Source organism: Lates calcarifer, linkage group LG24 (genome assembly GCF_001640805.2).
Source record: "Lates calcarifer isolate ASB-BC8 linkage group LG24, TLL_Latcal_v3, whole genome shotgun sequence".
Lineage (NCBI taxonomy): Eukaryota > Metazoa > Chordata > Actinopteri > Centropomidae > Lates > Lates calcarifer.
Genome location: NC_066856.1, coordinates 19139049 through 19161211, shown reverse-complemented (window position 1 = coordinate 19161211; position 22163 = coordinate 19139049). Strand labels below are relative to the sequence as shown.

Here is a 22163-nt window from a genome sequence, read left to right as displayed (position 1 = left end):
TTATGACAGATCAGTTATGAAAATAAGCTGCTGTAAATTTTGATAATTGATTTATTATTTAAGGAAAAATGACAGAAATGAAACCTTTGTGGTCTCTTACATTTGAATATTGCAGCTTCTCCTGCTCTGTAATGCTAATAAATGAAGTATCTTTAGGTTTTAATATGTCAAATCATTTTTCCACAATTTCCACACAAATAAATTGATTACCTGACACTGAAAATAGTTGGTATTTCGAGCACTAACAACAGACACAGTCATTACTAACAGGTCATATAAGGCAGTTGCTTTTTGTTCCTCTGTACTCATAAAATGTGAAGTGATGTGTGGAGGTGTTTTAATTTCAGCTGATGAGATGAGACGCGCTGTTGACCCTTTAACACCCACCCACCTTGTGAAGGAGGTCGGCCTAAATATAAACACAGGGGCTATTTTTATAGTCGACTCAGGGGAATTTGGACCAAAAGTTTTGAAGGATTACATTTCTGGACGAACAGGGCCGGGACTTTTTCCCATTCTTGATTTGTGTTCCTGCTGCCAGGGTGATGTAAACAGAGCATAACGCTGCCATGGAGTCAGTGACACAGCTGTGGGCTACACCTGAGTTTTATTTAGTTCTTGTTTACATTTCAGTGAACGCACCATTAAAAGTCACACTGCAGCAGTTACTGTTGATGCTGCAACAATCAGCTGCATCACCTCTGATGAATATGCTCAACCATGATCATGATTCTACCACTTTTTGTTTAGCCAGAAACATGGCGAAATATCACTGCCAGACTCCATTGACAAAAACAGGAATTTTACCTGGCAGAACAGTGGAGTTTCTGGTCTGCTGCTTAGTGTGTTTGTGTTGTTTTGTGACTGTCAGTGGTGACAGAATTAATCAGACCCTTTACAGAAGTAAAAGTACCACACAGTAACACAAGCAAACAAACAGACTGAGGCAGCGGTAGATTAGCAGCTCCTGTGTCCAGCGAGGTAAAATGACTGTTTTTGTCAATGGAGTCTGGTACTGTGAACGTAGCATTCTAAGTGTGCAGATTTTATTAATTTCCGCCGGTTTGGTCCAGCACCTGATGAGCAGTTTTTGTGAATTGATGATGTGAGTTGTGCAGCAGTCAGACTCCAGGATGATCTGAGACTGTGATCATTCATTAATTTTCCCTGTGGTGCAGCGATGGCTTGTTAGCGAGTTGTAATTAAGAGGCTCCCTCGTCCTGATCAGAGAGGCTCGATTGGCAGCAGATGAAGAGCTTTGATTTTGTCTAATGAGGGGACAGAGGGGGGCGGAGGGGGCAGAGCGAGGTAGAGAATGAAAGGAAGTTAGAGAGAGAGAGAGAGAGAGAGGATGGACTGGAAGGAGTGCACAGACAGTGGCTGTACTGTCCAACAGATCACAGTGAAGTGTGTGTGTGTGTATTATGGACAGATTACCATGGTAACCTGGTTGGCATGGCGACAAAGTTTTTCCCAACTTAGAGCTGCCCCCCCCCCCCTCAACTTCATCTCTTTCTCTCTCTCTGTCTCACAGTGTCAACTGATGTCTCTCGCCCTCTCACTCTTTCTGTCTGTCGCTTTAATTTTAAGAAAACCTGTGGAAAGAAAATGTGAATTAATGCACGTTTCCATCCGCTGCTGTTGCTTTATTATAGGAAGAGTTGACGGTGTGACACGTTTGTCATCAAAATCTGTCACCGTCACTTTGCAGAATTTGATGTTTTCTAGTTTTTTTCTTTGAATTTTGAATGTTTCTACTCGGGTTTTTAGTCAAAAATGCACCTCGATCTGAATACAATCAAAAAAATCCAGTCCAATACAACTGTGCTGCCATGTTAGCTACTTGTATGACACACTGATCAAATCCACATGAGTACACTTCCATTTTAAAAAGGCGTTTTGAGACAAAAGCAAGTGTTTTAGCTCCATCTCAGTCCATACTAACACACCTGAAAACATGGATCACATGACCTTTCAATGACACTGGGTATCCCTGGCATAAACAGGAAGTAGATTGTCCACTCTGCGTGTGGATATAGCCTCATGGTGCAGAATTTTTGAGTTCCTAGGCGGATGTTTCAACGTGTTGGATCTCCACCAACCCTGACATAAGAATTTTTGTGTTTTGGTAATAGAATGACAAATTAAAACTCCTCTGATGTGTCCTTCAAACGGAGTAAATATTTGTTTTGATGTTGTGAAGAGTTTTCAAAATAAAACACCACCTCTAACCATAACTTGAATTTACACATTTCCAAGAAGGTGAACAAACGCTCTGAGCTTTGTGAAGGTAGATTTCCACTTCACCTCCCCTCTCTTCAGTCTCGTTACCTTCGGAGTGTTTCTTGGTGGATCAGTTACCAGCAGAGCGAGGGAAAGGACATGCACTCCTTCATCTGCTGCTACACACACTCTCTTTATGTGTGTGTGTGTGTGTGTGCAGAGCAGTGATTGAGGATCTTGTCTTGCCAGCTCCTGAATTAATGATGATGTCCTCCCTCTGCTCCTCCTCATCTATACTTAATGCTCTCTCCTCTCTGTTCTATAAAGTTCGGCCTCTGCTGCAAATCACATCCCTTCATCGCTTAACCCTCGAACATCCTGTTCTCTTCCACATATTTATTTTTCTGTCATCCGTTGTTTGTTTCATTCTCTCTTTGTGTGTCCACATTTGTGCCTGAAAATAAAGATAAAACCTCAGATTAGATTGTAAATATATGCATAGTTTTCAGTTCAGTGAAAGAACAAAGGAAGGAGAAGATGAAGAGAAAACAGCGACACTGGTTGGTTTATTTATCTTAAAGTGTGGCTCATGTGTTAGATGAATCAGCTCATCTATAACAGAGGATTTTACCCGTCAGTCCCACACGGTGACGTCTTCTTCTCCCTCTGGATTTTCTGTTGATGCAGTTTGAGTTTCTGTAGGTGGAGCTGTCTTCTTCTGTTCGGCTGTGGTGGTTGTCTCTGCTCAGAGGGAATAACTGATAACTCATCTCTGTGTGTGTGTGTGTGCATGAGTTCAGTCATAAACTTTAATATTTAAGGTTTTATTTAGAGAGTTTGAGGTGTCAGATGATTTAAAATCGAAGGCACAGGAGCAATAACTCTTTCTTTCCTGCACTATACTTCATTTAAAACCTGCCAGAGACAAATCTGAGACTCTGATTATTCATTTAATTATTATTTATGACAGATTTTCACAATAAATGTCCGTCAGAAATGGACAGAAACTAGTGGGTAATCTAAACCTTTATTCAAACCATCAAAAACTTCCACTTATTTTTAATCAGATCATGATCTTATATCTACTTCACTGTGATGCCAGAGCTCACCTGTACCAAAAATATAAATATATCATTTGATGGGGAAGCATGTTTCCATCCACTGGTGCAACAACATGATGATTTAAAGAGCTTCAGTGAAACTTACAGTGAAAACATGATGGTTTATGTTTGTTTCATGTATTAATGTGAGTCCACACAGATCTGATGTGCAGCCACATGCTTCTTTGTGTACTTCATCATTGATTCATTCATTCATTAAGTCTGTTTCCACTTTGCTTTTGTCGATACACCGACGTTTCCACCTCAACCAAGTGTAATAATCGCAAAATATCAGGATTTTTTTGTTTTTTACTCACAAATACAGGAAATACACAAACCTGCAGCAAAACTGTCACAAGGCGAGGTGAAAATATTGATTAGCGGGAGTTCAGCGGCGCCTTGACACGGTTACAGACGTGTCCTCTATGATCTTACGGCCATGTTTAAAATATTTCTGCCCCGACTCTCTGATCTACGACAGGTGATTTTTAGCTGCAGGCCTTTGTCTGTGTGTGTGTTATTTGAGCCTCAGGCAAGGCCGGCGGAAGTGCACTTTATGCTTCTAACCTGACAAATCCCAAGCTTGTGTGTGTGTGTGTGTGTGTGTGTGTGTGTGTGTAAAGCTTCTCCGTGGCAGCAGCTATCACGGATTGAGTGAGCGGGATTCCATTCCAGACAATCTGCGCCCCCTAAGCCCGTTACGCAATCAAATTAACAGGCCGGATGGACACCACACACACACACACACACACACACACACACACACACACACATGCATGCATGCACTTGCATTTACATTGACATTTGAGGCGTTTATTTGATGCTCTTACCCACAGCGACTCACACTGAGAGCAACAGTGGAAAAAGCTTTAGCTCAGCAGCGCCTTTACGTTTCACATTGAGTTTTACATTTAGTTGATGAACTTAAAGGAAGAGGTTACACAAAAGTAACAATTTTATAAAAATATATATAAAATAAAACAGCAGTTATTACAATAATAGTAAGAAAGAGTGGAAAAAAACAGTAAATTGAACTAAAGATTAGACAATAAACAAAATTATTATCGTATATTATATAATTTGTTTATTTATTTCAAAGTGTTTACTTGGACTCAAGGATGCACTGATTGGATTTTGATGGCCAGAGGTCAGAGGTCAAAGGTCAAGGTCACCGAGACCTTGTGTCTGTCCCATGTCATTCTCAAGAACAGGATCAGCTGAAATGTAAATGTCTGTAAAAGTGTGTCGCAGGTAACGTGTAGAAACGTCATCATCATTCATGACACTACAGGATTTTTAACCAGCCAGCAGTGTGAGTGACACACACACACACCACACACACACACACACACACACACACTAGAGATAAAAATACATCAGAAGAGTCTGGTTGGTATTATTACCAAAATCCCACTTGCATCTATTTTTATTAGCGGAGTTAATAAGGGATATGCCAGTGATGCTGGAAATGTCCCTTCTCTCTGTCTCACACACACACACACACACACACACACTCTGACACTTCCTGTTCATTATTGTAAAACCTCAGTCATGACCGAGTTTTTCTTTTCAAGCCGAGCACTGATGTAAAGTCACAGAAAGCTGAAGATAAATGGTGAATAATCAGAAACAGTGTTTTTATAGGAGATAATTACAGTAAAATTCACAACAAAGCTGCAACAAAAGCTAAAGCTAGCAGCTAAAGGAGTCTTCGGCCCAGTCCGCCTTGTTTTCCCTTCGCTGGTGTGTGTGGAAGCCAGTGCACACTCAGGGAAGGCGACAACAGGTGGAGGTAATCCAAGAAATGTCACAGCATCCTGTGGACGCTGCGCGGCGGCATTGTGGACATTGTGTTTGGAGGGGTGGGGGGTTGTGACAGGTGGAGGGTTTCGGGTGGGGGGCGTCTGCGTCCACATTGTGTCTGCGTTGTGTTGGACTGCTGGAGTGTGTGTCTGTGCTGTGGCTGTGTGTTTGGGGATATGTGATTTGCGTGGACAGTGTGCGTCACTGTGCGTCAGCTTGTGTTTTATCAGTTTTATCCTCGTTTATTAGATTAAAGAAGAGACTGTTACACAGACCTGTGTAAATGAATCAACTATTTTAATCATCAATTCATCTTTTTTGTGTCTTTTTAAGAAAAACAAGTAACTCAACTAGTGCTGAAACTATTAGTCGATTAATTGATTATCAGATAGGACAGAAAGTTAACACACAACTATTTTGATAAAAAGTCATTTATGAAATAAAGATGCAAATATTTTCTGGTCTGAGCTTCTCGAATGGTGAGAACAAACTGCTTTTGGTCTGCTTTCTGTTCCTTATGTAAATGTAATCTGAATATATCTGGGGTTTGGATTGTTGTCAAACAGTTGTGGAGAAATGAAAAAAATAAAGAGATTAATTGATAATTGATAAAAAAAACAGAAAATAATGAAATAATTCAGGTATGTAGGAGTCAAAAACCTAGAGATATTCAGTTTATTGTCACATAAAATAAAGAAAAGCAGCAAATCATGTGAGAAGCTGAGATGCTGGAACCTGTAGATATTAAAAAATAATAAAAACAACAACTAGTTATCAGCTCTAGTTAGTTGCAGACTTAATTCATCCAAAAACTTTAAAGATTTGAGTATTTTTTGCTGCTGCTGAGTGTGTGTGTTAACATGAAGGACGTTCAGCCGACAGATTATATTTTTGCTTTATTAACTTGCATGTTAAATAGTGAATGAAAAGTGAGTGAGTGTGTACGTGTGGAGAAAGGAGTGGGCGCTCGTTTCCTCGTGGTGTTTAGTCATTGGTCGGTGAGTTATGTGAGTGTGGAGTAAACGGGGATCTCCGGGACACCTGATGGAAACACTGGGTGGAAGGTTACAGCTGCATGTCAGTGGAGAGGGAGGGAGGAGGGGGGAGGAGGGGGGAGATCCCTCTTCTCGTCCCAATTTGGATCTGCCCTCCCCCTCCTCCTCCTCTGGGTATCCCCTCACACTGACTCACATATACACTTGTTTGCTCGTCCCAGTCCCAAACCATTCTGTCTTCTCGGTTCAGTTCATGATGACGCACGGCACGGCCGAGGCCAAGCCGGCGTGCCTGTGCGCCGCCGCCGCCGCCAGCCTCGTCAGGGCGCTCAGGAGGCGGCTGAAGTCGCTCAGACGCCTTCTGCTGCTCGCCAGCCGCCGCCAGCCGACCCAGACCTTCGATGGCGGCCGCTGGGAGCAACCAGGGAAAGATAAGGGGGCGGTTTTAGGCTGTTGTGGACCAGCATACCCCAGTACGGCTGTGAGTAGTCCTGGGTCCTGTGTGGTGTGCTGCATCCAATTTAACACAACTTTTGTGGGCTGTTGTGTGGAGTTTGTCCTGGTTTGTCTTCTCAGAACAGCTGCTTTACGGTGGAGATTCATCTGATGCGTTCGAGGACCTGTTGTGGTTCAGTTTTTGTGTAGGAATAAACAGATCTGCAGCTACAGGTTGTTGCTGTCTTTGTGTGTGAAACCAGCTGATGTTGTGCTGCTACATTTCAGAAACCAGATGGCACACAGTTAGAAATATGGCCTTGTTATCATGAGGTATTTTTTAATGTTTATCTGGAAAAACAGCTGAATTAATACATTTTAAAAAGAAGGCGACTGCACAGGAATCATAGTATAAGTACAGCAAGCATCGTCCAAAGGTCATGGAATGCATTTGTGTGTGTGTGTGGATAGTGAGGGGTGTTGTGGGGGGGGTTTCATGTTACCACCACCCTCATCTTCTCTAACACTGACGTGTCCTAACATCAGGTTTGAATACCTTTGAAAACTCAAAGGTTTTCCCATTAATTTATTAAGGAAAAGTGTAAATCTGTTGCTGTTTCTGCTTCTTAAAACGTGATAATTTTCTCTTTCCACTATTTTCTGACTGTTATAGCCTCAACAGTTAATCAGTTACTGATAATGAAAATGTCAGCTGCAGACCTAATCCTGTCTGTCTCTTAGCATCAGAATAAAGAACTGTGTCTGGATAAATGTGAGAGGAAGATCATTTTTGTCTCTACCAGACTCCATTGACAAAAACAGGGATTTAACCAGGAGCTGCTGGAATACCACTGCCTCCATCTGTTAGTGTGTCTGTGTTACTGTGAGACTTTCAGTGGTGGAAGAAGTAATCAGATACTTTACTGAGGTAAAAGTTTCTTCACAACAACACAAACAAACTAGTTGCAGCTCCTGTGTTCTGCTTGGTAAAATCCCTGTTTTTCTCTATGGAGTCTGGTACTGATATATAGAGATGTTTCTGGTTAAACTAAAAGGATCTTCCTCTTTAATAAAGACAGCAGCTCTTCCACATTTAAATTCTTCATTGTTCATGTTGAGAAAATGTCCCTGCAGCCAGACAGGTTAAAAACGTGTGCAGAGTTTATGTTAATTTAATGTGATTGCTGTAAACGTGTCTGTTGGGGAGGTCTGTTGTTGCTGTGTGCTGAGCAGTATAACAACATCAGACTGATTTCACTCTGCTCATGAGACCTCTTTAATTAGATCTGATGGTGGACAGATGATGTGAGGTGTTGCAGCGCTGCTGTGCTGCTGTGTTAACCTGCTAACCCTGCTGTTTATGAGCAATAATGTTTGTTTTAGTAACGAAGATATTGGGGGGGTATTTCCACAGATTTTATTTTAATAATTAGACTTTAAAGCTCATTTGAAATGGTTAATACACGGGGAAAAGTGACTGAAACTGCAGCTGTTACTGAAATAAATCTCATTTTCCTGCCTTAACTCATGTCATCGTTGTACTTAGGCCTCATTAGATCACACTAACACTAACTCAAGCACTGTGAACTGCTAAAAACAGACAGAGGAGGAAGTCCGAGGTCCTGAGGAAAGTCTGACGTAAACTTTAAAGCTGCTTAATTCGTTTTTACACATTAATCTTGATAAATAAGGAGCCAAATTTGCTGAAAATAAAAATGAGCGAGAGAAGATCATCTGTTTGCATTTCTGAACCTGAGGATAGTGACGTTATCTTAAAGTTAAAGGGCCATTCCACCAGTTTACACATGCAGCTCAGTGATTTCTAATGACAGTTGCACTATTAGAAGTGTAGGATCCACTGCATCTACTGCATCAATTTAGACTCTCACAAGTCCCAGAATGTGTGGAAATGCTAATCGCTCACACTACCCCTTTAAAATCTGCATGAGGTGGCATCCAAAAGGCATCCTGTGTGATCACGGCCTTTGAGGAACGCCACAAATTACACCGTCAAACATCACTGACAATCGTTTACATTAAATATAAAACTGATTCAGTCCAATCTGACTGAATGTGCTGAAGGAAAAGCTCCAAAACTAAAGCTTGCTGAAGTTTGAAGGTTTATTCTCGACATCTGAAACAGCAGCCATCTTTTCCTGAATGAGATGCATTCAAAGAGGTCAGAAAAAATTGGAAATATAAACATCTGGCATCCCCTGAAAGTTATATCTGTTAATGATGATGATTCGCTGCGATCAAAACCAGGTTCATCATGTCTGTTTGTTTAGTGACTGGTAGTTATTTCACGTTGCTCATAGCCTGGATTTTGCTCTTTGTGAGTGTGGACAGTGTGTTAACGTCCTTGCACAAGTGTGCGAGACAAAAAAGTGTTTTAACAAGTCGCCGGAAGAAGCGGAAGCTGTTTGAGTTCGTGTGTGTTTTCTGTTAGTGTGTGTGAGAGATGGAAATAAACAGGGACAATAGCAGGTGAGAGAAGCAGGTAAAGTGTGTGTGTGTGGGTGCATGCAGGTGTGTAGATGTGTTATTTTGTGTCTGTACATGTGTGTGTGTGTGTGTGTTCAGAGCACAGGTGCAGGGTTTGCAGTTTTAATCCTGTGATTAAGAGGTGCTACATGAGCATCCTGTCGCTTCAGCTCTGATCCTCCATCTGTGTCTGACTCACACACACACACACTCTTTCTCTCACACACACACACACATATATTTGAAATGTCAACAGTCCTAAACTATGCAGCTTCTCAAACATTTCTCAATCTATTTTCGCCGCCAGCGTCTGAACTCTGGTTTTTGTTTGTTTATCAGCTGCTGAGCTTCGTCTGCGATCGGCTCAGTCTGGATGGTGAATCTCATTTACATACGGCGGCGACACGCAGTGTTAATTTCATGTTTGCGTGCATGTGTGTGGCTGAGAGTAGGGCTGCAGATCTGATACCTGACATGATTTGATCATTTATGTCGTTCAAGTCTTTTTTTTTTAAGCAAAAATGCCAAAAGTTCCCAGGATCCAGCTTCTCAAATGTGAATATTTACTGGATTTCTGAGCCTTATGTGATAGTGAACTGACAAAACAAGATATTTAAAGACATCATGGAAGCTAAAGCTGTGCTTAAGTGCTGCAGTATTTCCATTTTCTGTTACTTTATACCTCCTACTCCAGGTTAAAAAAAGCTTAAAACATGAAGCATTACTGTAGAATAAAGTACTCAGCCGTATATGAAGTACTCTAAGATTATCTCGAGTAGCTGCAGTGAGTTATAAAATAACAATAATCCAAAATATTCTGTGTATTTCTTTAGAATTTTTAGAAGAGAGAGATTACCTGCCACTGGATGTAATCCTCAGTGAAGCTATTCTGTGTTACAGGTATTTACATTTTGCTGCTAAACTTGCACTTGAACTTTTGAATGCAGGACCTTTTGTAACGGAGTAGTTTTAAAGTGAGATATTAGTACTTTTACTTCAGTAAAGTATCTGAATACTTCCTCCAGTACACCCGCTCCGTCTGCAGTCTACAACCTTTACCCATGAGAGAGAAAAGAGGGAAGAAGAGAGAGACAGAGAGAGGAGAGGTGAGAACGGTTCACATAAAGATAGCAAAAGTGAGAAAGTGGGAGGGAACGAGGGAGGAAAGGAGGGAGGGAGGGAGAGAGGGAGGGAGACAAAGATTTCTCTGAGGGAGAGAGAGATAGAAACCGAGAGAGAGAGGAAGAGGTGTCAGGGACGAGCAGAAGCCGGCGTCGGCTCCATCCTGTCGCCTCGCAGTCGACGCACAGGAGCATGTTAGCGCCACAGAACCTGAGCCGCAGTCGGGACTACAGGACCCATAATGCACTGGGACACCCGGCAGCCAACACCTGGGAGCTGCAGGTACGGCGAGAAGAAGAGGAGGAGGAGGAGGAGGAGGAGGGAGGCGAGTGAAGTAAGAGGAAGAGACAGACAGAGAAAGAGGATATTAGAGGAGAGGATGATGGGAAAGCAGGGGGACAGGATGTTGACAGGTGTGGACGTGTTTACCTGTTCACCTGTTTGGTTTATCGCATCATTACCTGGAGCATCAAGAGCAGGAGGAAGCTTTAGAGAGGAGGAGATTGAAGCTCACAGACTCACACAGTATGGTATCATTAGTCACTCAGCTACAGCGGGAAGCAGGTATCGGGGGTGGCTCCATGACAACTGTGTGTGTGTGTGTGTGTGTGTGTCCGTCCGTTTCAGTGTGTGTGTGTGTGTGTGTGTGTTGTGATTTCCCACTGTGCGGATGACGAACGTTCGGGAACCCTGCTCAACCTGTTGTGTGATTCACTGCGATGTGAAGAAGTCTGGACGAGAGGGAAAAATCCACCTTCGCTTGTGGATGTTGTTGTTGTTTACTTTTCTGGAGCTGCTCTATGTACTACATTTCCCACAATGCCCTTCAAAAAAAAGGCCTAAACTTGCTCCGTGACACTTTAGTTGTCTTCTACTGTTTGATAGATTAAGTGTAGCAGCTGAGGAAGACATGAGAATTCACTACAAACTTACTCAGACACAACTTGGTGTTCTGGCTCAGCAGCTGCAATGCATTCTGGTTAATCGAGTCTGGTATCATGTTCATATTAATCAGTAGTTTTCTAGCCATGTATTTCCTACACACACACCATGTCTCTCTTCCTGTTTTCACTGCTGTTTCCTGTGTCAAATAAAACAGAGAATAATATGAGATAAGAGCAGATTATTATCTTCATGTCGGGTTAAACTTGACGCTTAGATGCCACCGCTTTGAGTCACAGACGATAAAGTTGAAAATATATTGTCATAAGATTGTATACCTGACTAATCTAGGTGCATAAATCCTGTAAATCCAGTATCATCATATATTACACTGCTTATTGATCTGCCCACAAAGATCACAGATATTTCCTGTGTGTATATCCAACTAATTTTCCTTCAATTAATCTGCCAATTATTTGTTTTTGCTTAAAAAGTGGCTGAAATGATAAATAAATTTTCTTTCTACTGCCAGTGGATGTAGATTTATTGATTGATTAATTGATTTATCTGTGTGTGTGTGTGTGTGTGTGTGTTACAGGATGACGTGCCAATTAAGGAGATCAGCATCACCCACCATGTGAAGGAGGGCTCAGAGAAGGCCGACCCGCGACAGTTCGAGCTGCGCAAAGTCCTGGGACAAGGCTCCTTCGGCAAGGTACCTCCTCATCTCTGTGTGTGTGTGAGTGTGTGTGAGTGTGTGCTAAGTGTGGGTTTCATTTCCACTCAGATCTGCATAATGTTTCCCCTGTGCCAGTGTTTGAGAGCCCGTTGCCGTGGAGACGGCAGGCTGAGGGCCCTTCACACTCCCGCTCAGTGTCATCGTCTTTATGAATGAACAATTAGCCTCCCTGCTTGAGCTCTCTCTGTGTGTGTGTGTGTTTCTGTTTATGTTAGTCTACACAACTATGGCCTAGAAAATTTAATTGGGCTAACCCAAACAAACACTCCATCACGCTCTGATGCCCATTAATACCTTACACAGTTCATTTCACACACCTATACGACTCCGTTTTTCACTGTGTGTGTGTGTGTGTGTGTGTGTGTGTGTTTTGTAGGTGTTTCTGGTGAGGAAGATCACGGGGCCAGATGCCGGTCAGCTGTACGCCATGAAGGTCCTGAAGAAAGCCACGCTGAAAGGTGCTTTTCTTTTTCTTACTGTCAACAAATCCCAGGAAAACACCACAACTAACATGAATGTGTCTTTGTAATCTTTGTATATCTCATTCCTCTGTGCCACAGAGCTCCATTGTTGTCCAAAAACCACTGAAACAATGTGGTTTATTTTGACTCAGTCCTGCTGCCTCCAACACTCACTAGAGCACCAAATGTGGATTAATCCGCCGCTGAAAATAGTCCCTAATAAATGCACTCTTTACTCTTGTTTGTTTGATTTTAAAAAAACTAGTTAGCAGATGCTTGAGCCTTTTTTTTTAATTAAGCTGTTCTTAAAAGTGCTATATGCTATCGCTACTTAGCTAACGCTGTTTGCTCACCAAGAGCTTCAGCCATTCAGCCAGAAGCTAGCTGGTTAGCATGCTAACTTAAGTAGCAGAAGACAAGTTGAGACAGCTCTTAGCGAGTAAAGGAAGGAAGTTTGATGTTAAACTCGCGTTGTTTCTTCTACCAACGCGTCATGTTTATGTCCTTTAACCTTCATAACACAACCTGTATCCAAAAGGCAATGTGGAGATTAGCGATTAGCTGCAGAGACTAGATTAACCCAAAAACTGTAGGAAAACAAAAATACACTGTAGTAACTTCTTTTTTTTTGCCCATTCCTCAATCATGAAAAACAGATTTTAGGGTTTTTACACTTGTGTATCACAGACTAAACGTCTGACAGGCTCTTCAGTGATGGTTTTGTTCAGTCGTCATCGCCCAGAATGGAATTTCACACCTGAACATGAGACCAAACACAGGTACAAAGAGCTACAGAGATGTAAGGAGAATGTTTAACTCAACTCATATACCATCTGCTGGTGGGGAAAACACAACTTGTGCCTTTATTTTCTGTGTGTTTCCTGTTTCTTCTTTCTCAGTTTACTCCTTCCTTTTCTTTTCTTGTTGCTTATTTTCTTCCCCTCTCCCCGTGATTCAGTTTCTCATCAGCTGCCATCTGGGCGCCTCTCCAGCCAAAATAGAAACCAAACAAGGGGAGGTTGTTTTATTTTGGCGTTTCAGCGAGAGCTGGTGATTTATGTGTTTTCCACTCTCTCTCTCTCTCTCTGTGTTTTCAGTGCGCGACCGGGTCAGGACAAAGATGGAGAGAGACATCCTGGTGGAGGTCAACCATCCCTTCATCGTCAAACTGCACTACGGTGAGTCAGCCTATGACAGACCTCCCTGATGAGTCACCGGCTTGGCACCAGCCAATCAGAGCTCGTTACAAACCTGGCAGTGGAGACGAGCAGCGAGCAGGGAACTTCTCAAATCTTATTCACTTCCTTCTCTTCTCGTCCTCCAGCGTTTCAGACGGAGGGGAAGCTCTACTTGATCTTGGATTTTCTCAGAGGAGGAGATCTCTTCACTCGTCTCTCGAAGGAGGTATGAATGAATGAATGAAAGAAAAACATGAAAACACACGGACAAGAAGAAAGAGAGAGGAAGAGAGATGAAGGAAAGCCACACACAGCAAATAAAAGAACTCCATTAATCAGGTTTTTATTGTCTCTAATGGAACATTTGCTCCTCTACTTTCAGTTTATAATCTCAGACTCACACAAGAGAGTACTTCTAAATATTACCCTGCCTCACAGCACACTTATCACAACAATAAGTATGAAAACAACAACAACAACAAGTAGCAATAATAATGATAAAGACTAGACCTCTCAGATTTATTAAAGCTGCAGCTACAGCAAAAAAAACGACCAAAACACTGAGGAAACACTGAGCAGTCGGCGCTGAAATGGGACGAAAATGCTCTGATATCTCAGAAAAAATAATCTTAAACTGCTGGATTGTAATGTTGCTTTTCTTTGGAGGACTGTGCAATCATTCATTGGCTTTAACAGGACTTTACTCTCACAGTATTTACCTGACAGCTATACTCAAACCTTTAACGTGAACATACAGAACTGCTCACTGAGGTAAAGATGTTGAATAGCATTGGTGTTGTCAAATGTAAAGGTACGATGTGAACTTCAAATTAATTTTAAGAAGTTAAAATGAAATCATATTTTTTGAAATCATTAAAATTTGAGTGGACGTCTGTGTGTGCTGTAGGTGATGTTCACAGAGGAGGACGTGAAGTTTTACCTGGCTGAACTCGCTCTGGCGCTCGATCACCTTCACGGCCTCGGCATCATTTACAGAGACCTCAAGCCTGAGAAGTAGGCGCACACACACACTCACACACACTCACACACACTCATGCTGTGATACATGTTTCCCTGCAGACATTTCCTTCAGAATACAAAAATCATTTCTGTCGTTTCAGCATCCTGCTCGATGAGGAGGGCCACATCAAGCTGACCGGTGAGTAATGTTACACCTGTTCTTGTGTATTTGTGCGTGTGTGTCACCGACGTGTGTTTGCACATGATGCTTTTACTGCTCCTTTATCACTGCTTTCCTGTGTGTGTGTGTGTTCAGACTTTGGCCTCAGCAAGGAGTCGATAGACCATCGAGAACAAAGCCTACTCCTTCTGCGGGACCGTGGAGTACATGGCTCCCGAGGTGGTGAACAGGCGGGGACACACGCACAGCGCCGACTGGTGGTCGTACGGCGTGCTCATGGTGAGGAGATGCTGCTTTACGGGCTGTCGTGTTGTCTGCTTTTTGTGTAGCCTTAAGTAATCAGATTACAAAACAGTCCCCCAGTCGCTGTACCACAGTGAGGATTCAAAACTGTTAGGCCTGGTTTAATTTTGGATCCATTTCCAAGTTGCTAAAATATTCAAAACCCTCCATCTTAAACATTTCATGTTGAATTTCCTCTAGTTTTTCTTAGAAGTACATCACAAGTCTGTAGAATATTCATTAAGACTAATTAATTTCTGCGTTTTAGTGCTTAAATACTCGTTAGAGTTCCCTAAAGTCAAAGCTGATGTCTGCTAATAGCTTATTTTGTACAATAGATACACAAAAACTCAACAATTATTGATTTGCTATCACACAATCAACAGCAAATCCTCAAATTTAACATCTTGGAACTGGGATTTTTTGATTTGCTTGAAAAAAAATCACCTTTTAACGATGAATTATCATCAAAATAGATGATGATTAATCCAATCATTTCAGTTCTAATCAGACATTTTAAACTTCTGTGACTTTGAATTGTTAATCAAAGCAGAAACCACAAAGATAAACATGTATTATACACAGTGTGTGTGAAACATTACGTAGAGTAGTAAAGAGCAGTTTTATTCATATTTCTGACACCACTGTCAAACTTCACACTCTCTGTCTTCATGGTTTCATCACATCTGAGTCAGATGAAGTCTCATTAAAATGTGTAACAGCTACACTTGTTTAGCAGATGAAACACCTGACAAAAGGTTGTTGAAGTGTGTGTGTGTGTGTGTGTTGATTAATTTACGACACCATAACTTTATAAAGTGTATTGTTGCTAACCTGAACTAACACACACTCTTTAACCCACACTATCTCATAAACACTTTGAGGGAATCACTTCAGCTTCTGCACAAACGTTAGCTTGGACTCAGGTGATAATTTAAATAGAAAATTAGCAGCAGCCACCGCCCAAATTCTGGTTGTGTTTTCAGACACAAAGTGACTAGACTTTCACTACAACACCACAGAAATAAGAACATGCTGTACAGTCGACTGTTAAAGCAACAGTGAACAAAAAAGGCCACCAGTCATCTCCACCATGACCCACTTTCATTATACTAATACTCATGTATCACAGGTAATAAAAACAACTGTGCACCGTGTGCTTATTTTAAAAATATCTAACAGAAGGAATGAGACATTTTACTGTTAAGCAACTAAATATTATTGATTTGTTTTCTTTCTTTGAGTGTAGCTCACTGTATTGAAAATATTATGATTATATTATCATATTCATGTGTATTTTGGGCTGAGTTCTTCTTCTCCTCATGCTGCAGAGATACATAAGCATCCGATTGATTTGTCAGCAAAGCCTCTGCTGCAGAAAATCTCTGACTGCGCTGGTGTTGTGTTCTCTGTCGTTTTAGTTTGAGATGCTGACGGGAACGCTGCCGTTTCAAGGCAAAGACCGGAAAGAGACGATGACCATGATCCTCAAGTAAGACACTCTATACTGTCCCTATCCAATCACCAGCCAGCAGCTTTTATTACAGCGTGCTGTACATCCGAGAGAGAGAGAGGGAGGGAGGGAGAGAGAAGCAGCGTGAGGCAGCCCAGGGGAGAGTGAAGGATTTATAATAGAGGAGATGGAGTGCAGCACTCAGGAGGAAGAGGAGGAGGAGGAGGAGGAGGAGGAGGAGAGGATGGACAGATGGACTCCAGTGTGCTGATAGCAATTTATAACACTGGAGGAGGAGGAGGAGGAGGAGGAGGAAGGAGAAGCGAAGAGAGAAAAGTCTAATCATGTTGGAGTTCGTCAGAGCGGAGATAAAAAACCAAAAAAACAAATCACAGGAAATATTAACCCCTCCTGTTTCCTCTGTCGTCTCTCTTTCACCCTCTGTAAAAAATGCTGAGCAGACTCTCTGCAGACTGCTGAGTGTGTTTCCTGTGTGTGTGTGTGACATATTATCATCTAGTCTTTCAGATACTTTCATTTTGGATATGCAATCTGGACATTTGATGACAGCTGCACCTCACTGCAGTTATTCTGTGTCTTATATAAAACCACAGCTTTCACTTTCATCCCTCTCCTCCTCCTTCGTCTCTTTGTTTTTTGTTCTCACAGAGCCAAGTTGGGAATGCCACAGTTTTTGAGCTCAGAAGCTCAGAGTCTCCTCAGGAACCTTTTCAAACGCAACCCTGCCAACAGATTAGGTAAAACGACCTTTTTTAACATCACTATTTTCTTTTCAACGTGTGTACAAACAATAAACAGAGACGTACATCTGATTCGTCACAAATCAGCGACAAACGATGGGAAGTTCCTGCTAAGTCTGGGATGAGATTAGTTTGAGGCAACACCCAGCGATAAAAACAAACCTGGTGATATTCTATTATTTTCCTCTCCTCAGGGAATCCCATGATAACAACAAAAACAATGAATGCCTCCTAATAACAACAATACTGTCCTGAAATATCTTATTCCCCTGCACCACAGAGCTCCGACTCTACCTACAACTCTCATCGTGAGCTCAGAGTCTTTTAGGATCCGTATCACTGCAGCAGCTATCGACACAGAACTGTTATCGCTCCAAAGAGGCTGGAGCCTTTGGTTCAGTATCTCTTCTACTCACGCAGACTCTTTATTTGTAAACTTTAAACAGTTATCTTTCAAAGGAGACCAGAGTTCTTCAGGTGTGTGCACAACAGCTTAATCCGCCGCTGAAAATAGTCCCTGACTGATGCACAGGAAATCAGGGCTTTTTAAAAACCAAAGTGTGTGTTTGTGGAGACTGTGGGGAATAAACAGTGAGGCTGCGATTTCTCAAACCTTTGCGTCACTCTGCCCCCTGCTGGTGTGTCTGGTACTGCATCATGTTGTGTGGTTCTGTTTTGCAGGAGCTGGACCGGACGGAGTGGAGGAGATCAAGAGGCATCAGTTCTTCAGCACCATCGACTGGAATGTAAGTGAAACAAGCGTCGAAATAAAATTAAAAATCACACTTCTTCTAGTGTTTTTGTCGTGACTGTGTCGTGCTCCGTCTGACGTTTTCCTCAGAAACTGTACCGCAGAGAGATCCACCCTCCTTTCAAACCTGCTGCAGGACGACCTGACGACACTTTCTATTTTGATTCAGAGTTCACAGCTAAAACACCCAGAGGTACAGACTGTCACTCTGCCTCACCTCCTCCTCCTCCTCCTCATACTCTGCTGAGCTGAACTACATTCTCAATAAAGTCTCATTTCACTGAGCGCTGAGGATTAACGGCTGTTTCCGTGTCTGTCTTAGACTCTCCGGGGGTTCCTCCCAGTGCCAACGCCCATCAGCTGTTCAGAGGATTCAGCTTTGTGGCCATAACAGAGGAGGAAACACAACCACTACCCAATGCTATTGTACAGGTACCTCAAACAGAAGTGTTTTTTTCCTGTGCAGACGCAGGGCGCATGAGTCCTGTTTTCCTCAGAGAGTAGATAGCTGACAGCGCCTAATAAAAGGTTTCTCTGAAGCCGCTTGCAACCGTAAAATCCTCCAGGAGGTAGATTCACATTTACACAAACCTTCAGGTACAAAAAGACAAAAATTAAACCTCCCACTTGGTGTGAACAACACCAGAATAATGTGCAGGCATGGTCCACCTCCCTCAGCAGTTCTGGGTCCCACTTAATTTGGAGTTAGGTGTTACAAAGACCCAAATCAAATCACCTCCAGGTCAGGGAGTTAGGTAGGGTTATGGGAATAAACTGGAAATTAGCAAAATTGCCTTTAACAGGGAACTTAAATGTAGTTGAAAAAAAACAACATCCTGCAGAAAAATCTTGGTTAAAACAACCAGATTTAAAGCAGATGTCCTCACCTGCAGGTGAGTCCATCCTCGTCTCTATAAATAATCTGATTTATGGCGTTAAAGTGTCTTTTAGATGTTATTTAGCTGCAAAATCTACAGAATACTCCGACTGGTTTCACCTGTAGGGTACAAAGCAGTGTGCAAGCAGGAGCGCCCCCTGCTGACTGATGGATTCATAGCAAAGTGGAATATTCTTCGATGCTGCTACTGATAAAAACTGGGAAAGAAATAACATCTAGATCGTTCATCCTCCAGATGGCTGTGAATCAGAAGGAGTGATCTGTGCTGCTACTCAGTTATTTGTAGTAATGTACGTATCTGTTTATGTTTGTAGCAACTGCACCGAAGCACGTCCCAGTTCGGAGACGCCTACGAGATCAAAGAGGACATCGGCGTCGGCTCCTACTCCATCTGCAAGCGCTGCATACACAAAGGAACCGGCATGGAGTACGCCGTCAAGGTAAACACGTCCATCCATCCGTGCAGCACCTCCACGTCTGTGTGCAGCTTTTCAGCGCCGTAAACACTCGTTTGTCCCCCGTTAACAGATCATCAACAAGGCCAAGAGAGACCCGACGGAGGAGGTGGAGATCCTGCTGAGATACGGGCAGCATCCCAACATCATCACCCTCAAGGACGTGAGTCACACTGAGCACAGAGAGTTAGAATCCACCCTTAAAGCAGCATCTTATTAAAACCCACTTCCCTGTTTTTACGTTTAGGTGCTACATTTATCCTGTGTGTGGTGCGTTCAGGGTCACTTCCTTACATCATGTGAATTTGCCTGTGTAGCCGATGGACAAACAAAACATAATAACAATAATAATAATTTTCCTGCTTTGATACAAATAGTTTCACTCTCACTTTAGTGACTCACTCCTAATTAGAGATAAAAATATCTTCTTGCTACGGGGTGAAAATGTCCTCTCTTGCATCAGTTCCAGTAACAAAAATTCATCAGGTTTTTTTTTGTTCAGTTCCTTTTTTAAAATAAAAAAGGCTGGTGGCTGTTACAGGGATGATTCAGCTTGATAAATAAAGTCCTTTCCAGGTTTAAAGTATGCAGACTATAGTTGAGTTCTCTTATCTAAAGAGTGCGTCTGGTTTTTACTTCCTCTTTGCTGTTGCCACCCTTTGAGACATCAGTACATTTTATTTCATTCTACCTTATTTTAATATAAGTGTCTGACAACTTTATGGAGAGGATTCCTACAGAGACAGAGCTTTTTATTAAAGAGGAGGATCCAGAAATATCTCTTTATATCTCTACCAGACTCCATTGACAAAACCAGGGATTTTACTGAGCAGAACATACAAGCTGCTGCCTCTATTTGTTAGTGTGTTTGTGTTACTGTGTGGCACTTTTACTTGTATAAAGAATCTGAAAACTTTCTTCACCACTGAACATCACACAACAACACAAACTAACTATAAAACTGAGGCAGTGGTATTCTAGCAGCTCCCAGTAAAATTCCTGTTTTTGTCAATGGAGTCTGGTAGAACTTGTATCAGTAGTGAGTAAGCAGTGACAGAGCTGATAATTGTTGCCCAAATGTGTTTTTATCTTTACCTCTATTCTCTTCCTTTCAGACTGAACATTCGCAGCATCTTTAAGTTTTTTAGCCAACGTGTGAATAAGTGAACAAATAAATACATTCACAGAACAGTTCAGTGACTAAATCAGTGACTAAGCGCGGGTTGATTTGTTTCCGTTGTCGTAGGTGTATGACGACGGCCGGTCGGTGTTCCTGGTGACGGAGCTGATGAAAGGAGGCGAGCTGCTGGACAAAATCCTCCGACAGAAGTTCTTCTCCGAGAGAGAAGCCAGCGCTGTTCTCTACACCATCACCAAGACTGTGGAGTACCTGCACGTTCAGGGGGTACGGTTCTGAGTATACACATAAAACTGTCCTCCCCAAAGGCCTTAAACACCTGGCCTCATGTTTTTCCTTTGCGTCCACAGGTGGTGCACAGAGACCTGAAGCCCAGTAACATCCTGTACGTGGATGAGAGCGGGAACGCCGAGTCCATCAGGATCTGCGACTTTGGTTTCGCCAAACAGCTGAGGGCGGAGAACGGCCTGCTCATGACGCCGTGCTACACCGCCAACTTTGTCGCACCAGAGGTAGATCGTCCTCTCAGCATCAGTGCCACATTTTTCCTTCAGTTACCAAGTTGTTCTTGTTGCAGTTTGATTTGTGGTGATGTGTTTGTGGATTTCCAGATTTCACTGCTTAGTTTTTTCTTGTGTTTTGTCTTTAAACATCTCGAGAAAAGAGATGTTTTCGCTTTAAGCCTGAAATCCATAAATACATGGACACACAGCCGACACGTTCAAGAATATCAGATGTTTTTACATCAGCTTCTGTGTTTCCTGCAGATGTTTACAGATGTGAACTGAAACAGTTTTGTTTCTCTGTTTCTGGCAGGTGTTGAAGAAGCAGGGTTACGACGCAGCCTGTGACATCTGGAGCCTCGGCGTCCTGCTCTACACCATGCTAACAGGGTACAAACATCAAGTCAGTCATAACCAGAGATAAAATACACTAATTTCAAATTAGTGAAATGCTCCAACATAAGAAGAAACACTTTCAGGGACCTTACAGTGATATATGATGAAGAAGAATAGAAAATCCTCAGATTTGAAAGGATAGTAGAGATTTTTTTGTCCTTTTCATCCGCCTGATGGTTTCAGCTTCAGCTCGTGTGCATTTCCTGCTCTTTGTTTTAGTGTAAGAATATTTAAAATGACTTTTATTGGTCTGTTTGCTTCTGTTTTTGATGCTCGGCTTAGATTTGGTGGGAGCACAGACGTTACTGTGAAGCGGCGGCAGCAGAGAAATCAAATTCTCCACAAATCAAATTGTTTCTTATCTGTCTTCTGTGCTTCTCCTTTATTTGCTGCTTTCATATCTCAGCAGTAAAAGACAGAAACAGTCTTTATTTCAAAGATCAGAGGAGTGAAACTCAAAGATGCAAAACGCAGCGTATCTAAGCATGTATACTTCCTCCTCCTCCGTCTCCAGCTTCACTCCCTTCGCCAACGGTCCGGAGGACACACCGGAGGAGATTCTGGCTCGTATCGGCAGCGGGAAGTTCTCTCTGAGCGGAGGATACTGGACGTCTGTTTCTACTGAGGCAAAGGTGAGGACGCAGCGACACACACTCCACCGTACAAAAACACACATCGCGCAGGATGTGGGTGTAATCGCTGCGTGACCTCTGACCCCTCAGGACCTGGTGTCTAAGATGCTGCACGTGGACCCGCACCAGCGGCTGACGGCGGGTCAGGTCCTCAGACACCCCTGGGTGACGCACAGAGACCAGCTGCCCAAGTACACCCTCAACAGACAGGACGCCCCGCACCTCGTCAAGGTGACACACACACACACACACACACACGCCCAGAGACTCACACACACACCACACATGAGTCCGGCTCGTGGCGTTTGGGACTGACTCTCCGTCTCGTCCC

At 42.6% G+C, this 22163-nt stretch overlaps 1 protein-coding gene across 1 annotated transcript in view; it reads left to right on the top strand.

Annotated features, from left to right (window-relative positions):
• rps6ka3b (ribosomal protein S6 kinase, polypeptide 3b) overlaps positions 1-22163 on the top strand; it is a 41086-nt gene that overhangs the window by 15714 nt on the left and 3209 nt on the right. Inside the window, 20 exon segments of the mRNA XM_018679210.2 lie at positions 11643-11759; positions 12160-12241; positions 13342-13422; positions 13569-13648; positions 14330-14436; positions 14544-14581; positions 14699-14730; positions 14732-14842; positions 16267-16337; positions 16968-17056; positions 17741-17805; positions 17901-18003; positions 18133-18242; positions 19023-19148; positions 19237-19326; positions 20410-20568; positions 20652-20813; positions 21118-21194; positions 21715-21832; positions 21923-22063. Of these exon segments, the coding sequence (XP_018534726.1) occupies positions 11643-11759; positions 12160-12241; positions 13342-13422; positions 13569-13648; positions 14330-14436; positions 14544-14581; positions 14699-14730; positions 14732-14842; positions 16267-16337; positions 16968-17056; positions 17741-17805; positions 17901-18003; positions 18133-18242; positions 19023-19148; positions 19237-19326; positions 20410-20568; positions 20652-20813; positions 21118-21194; positions 21715-21832; positions 21923-22063 (1959 nt within the window).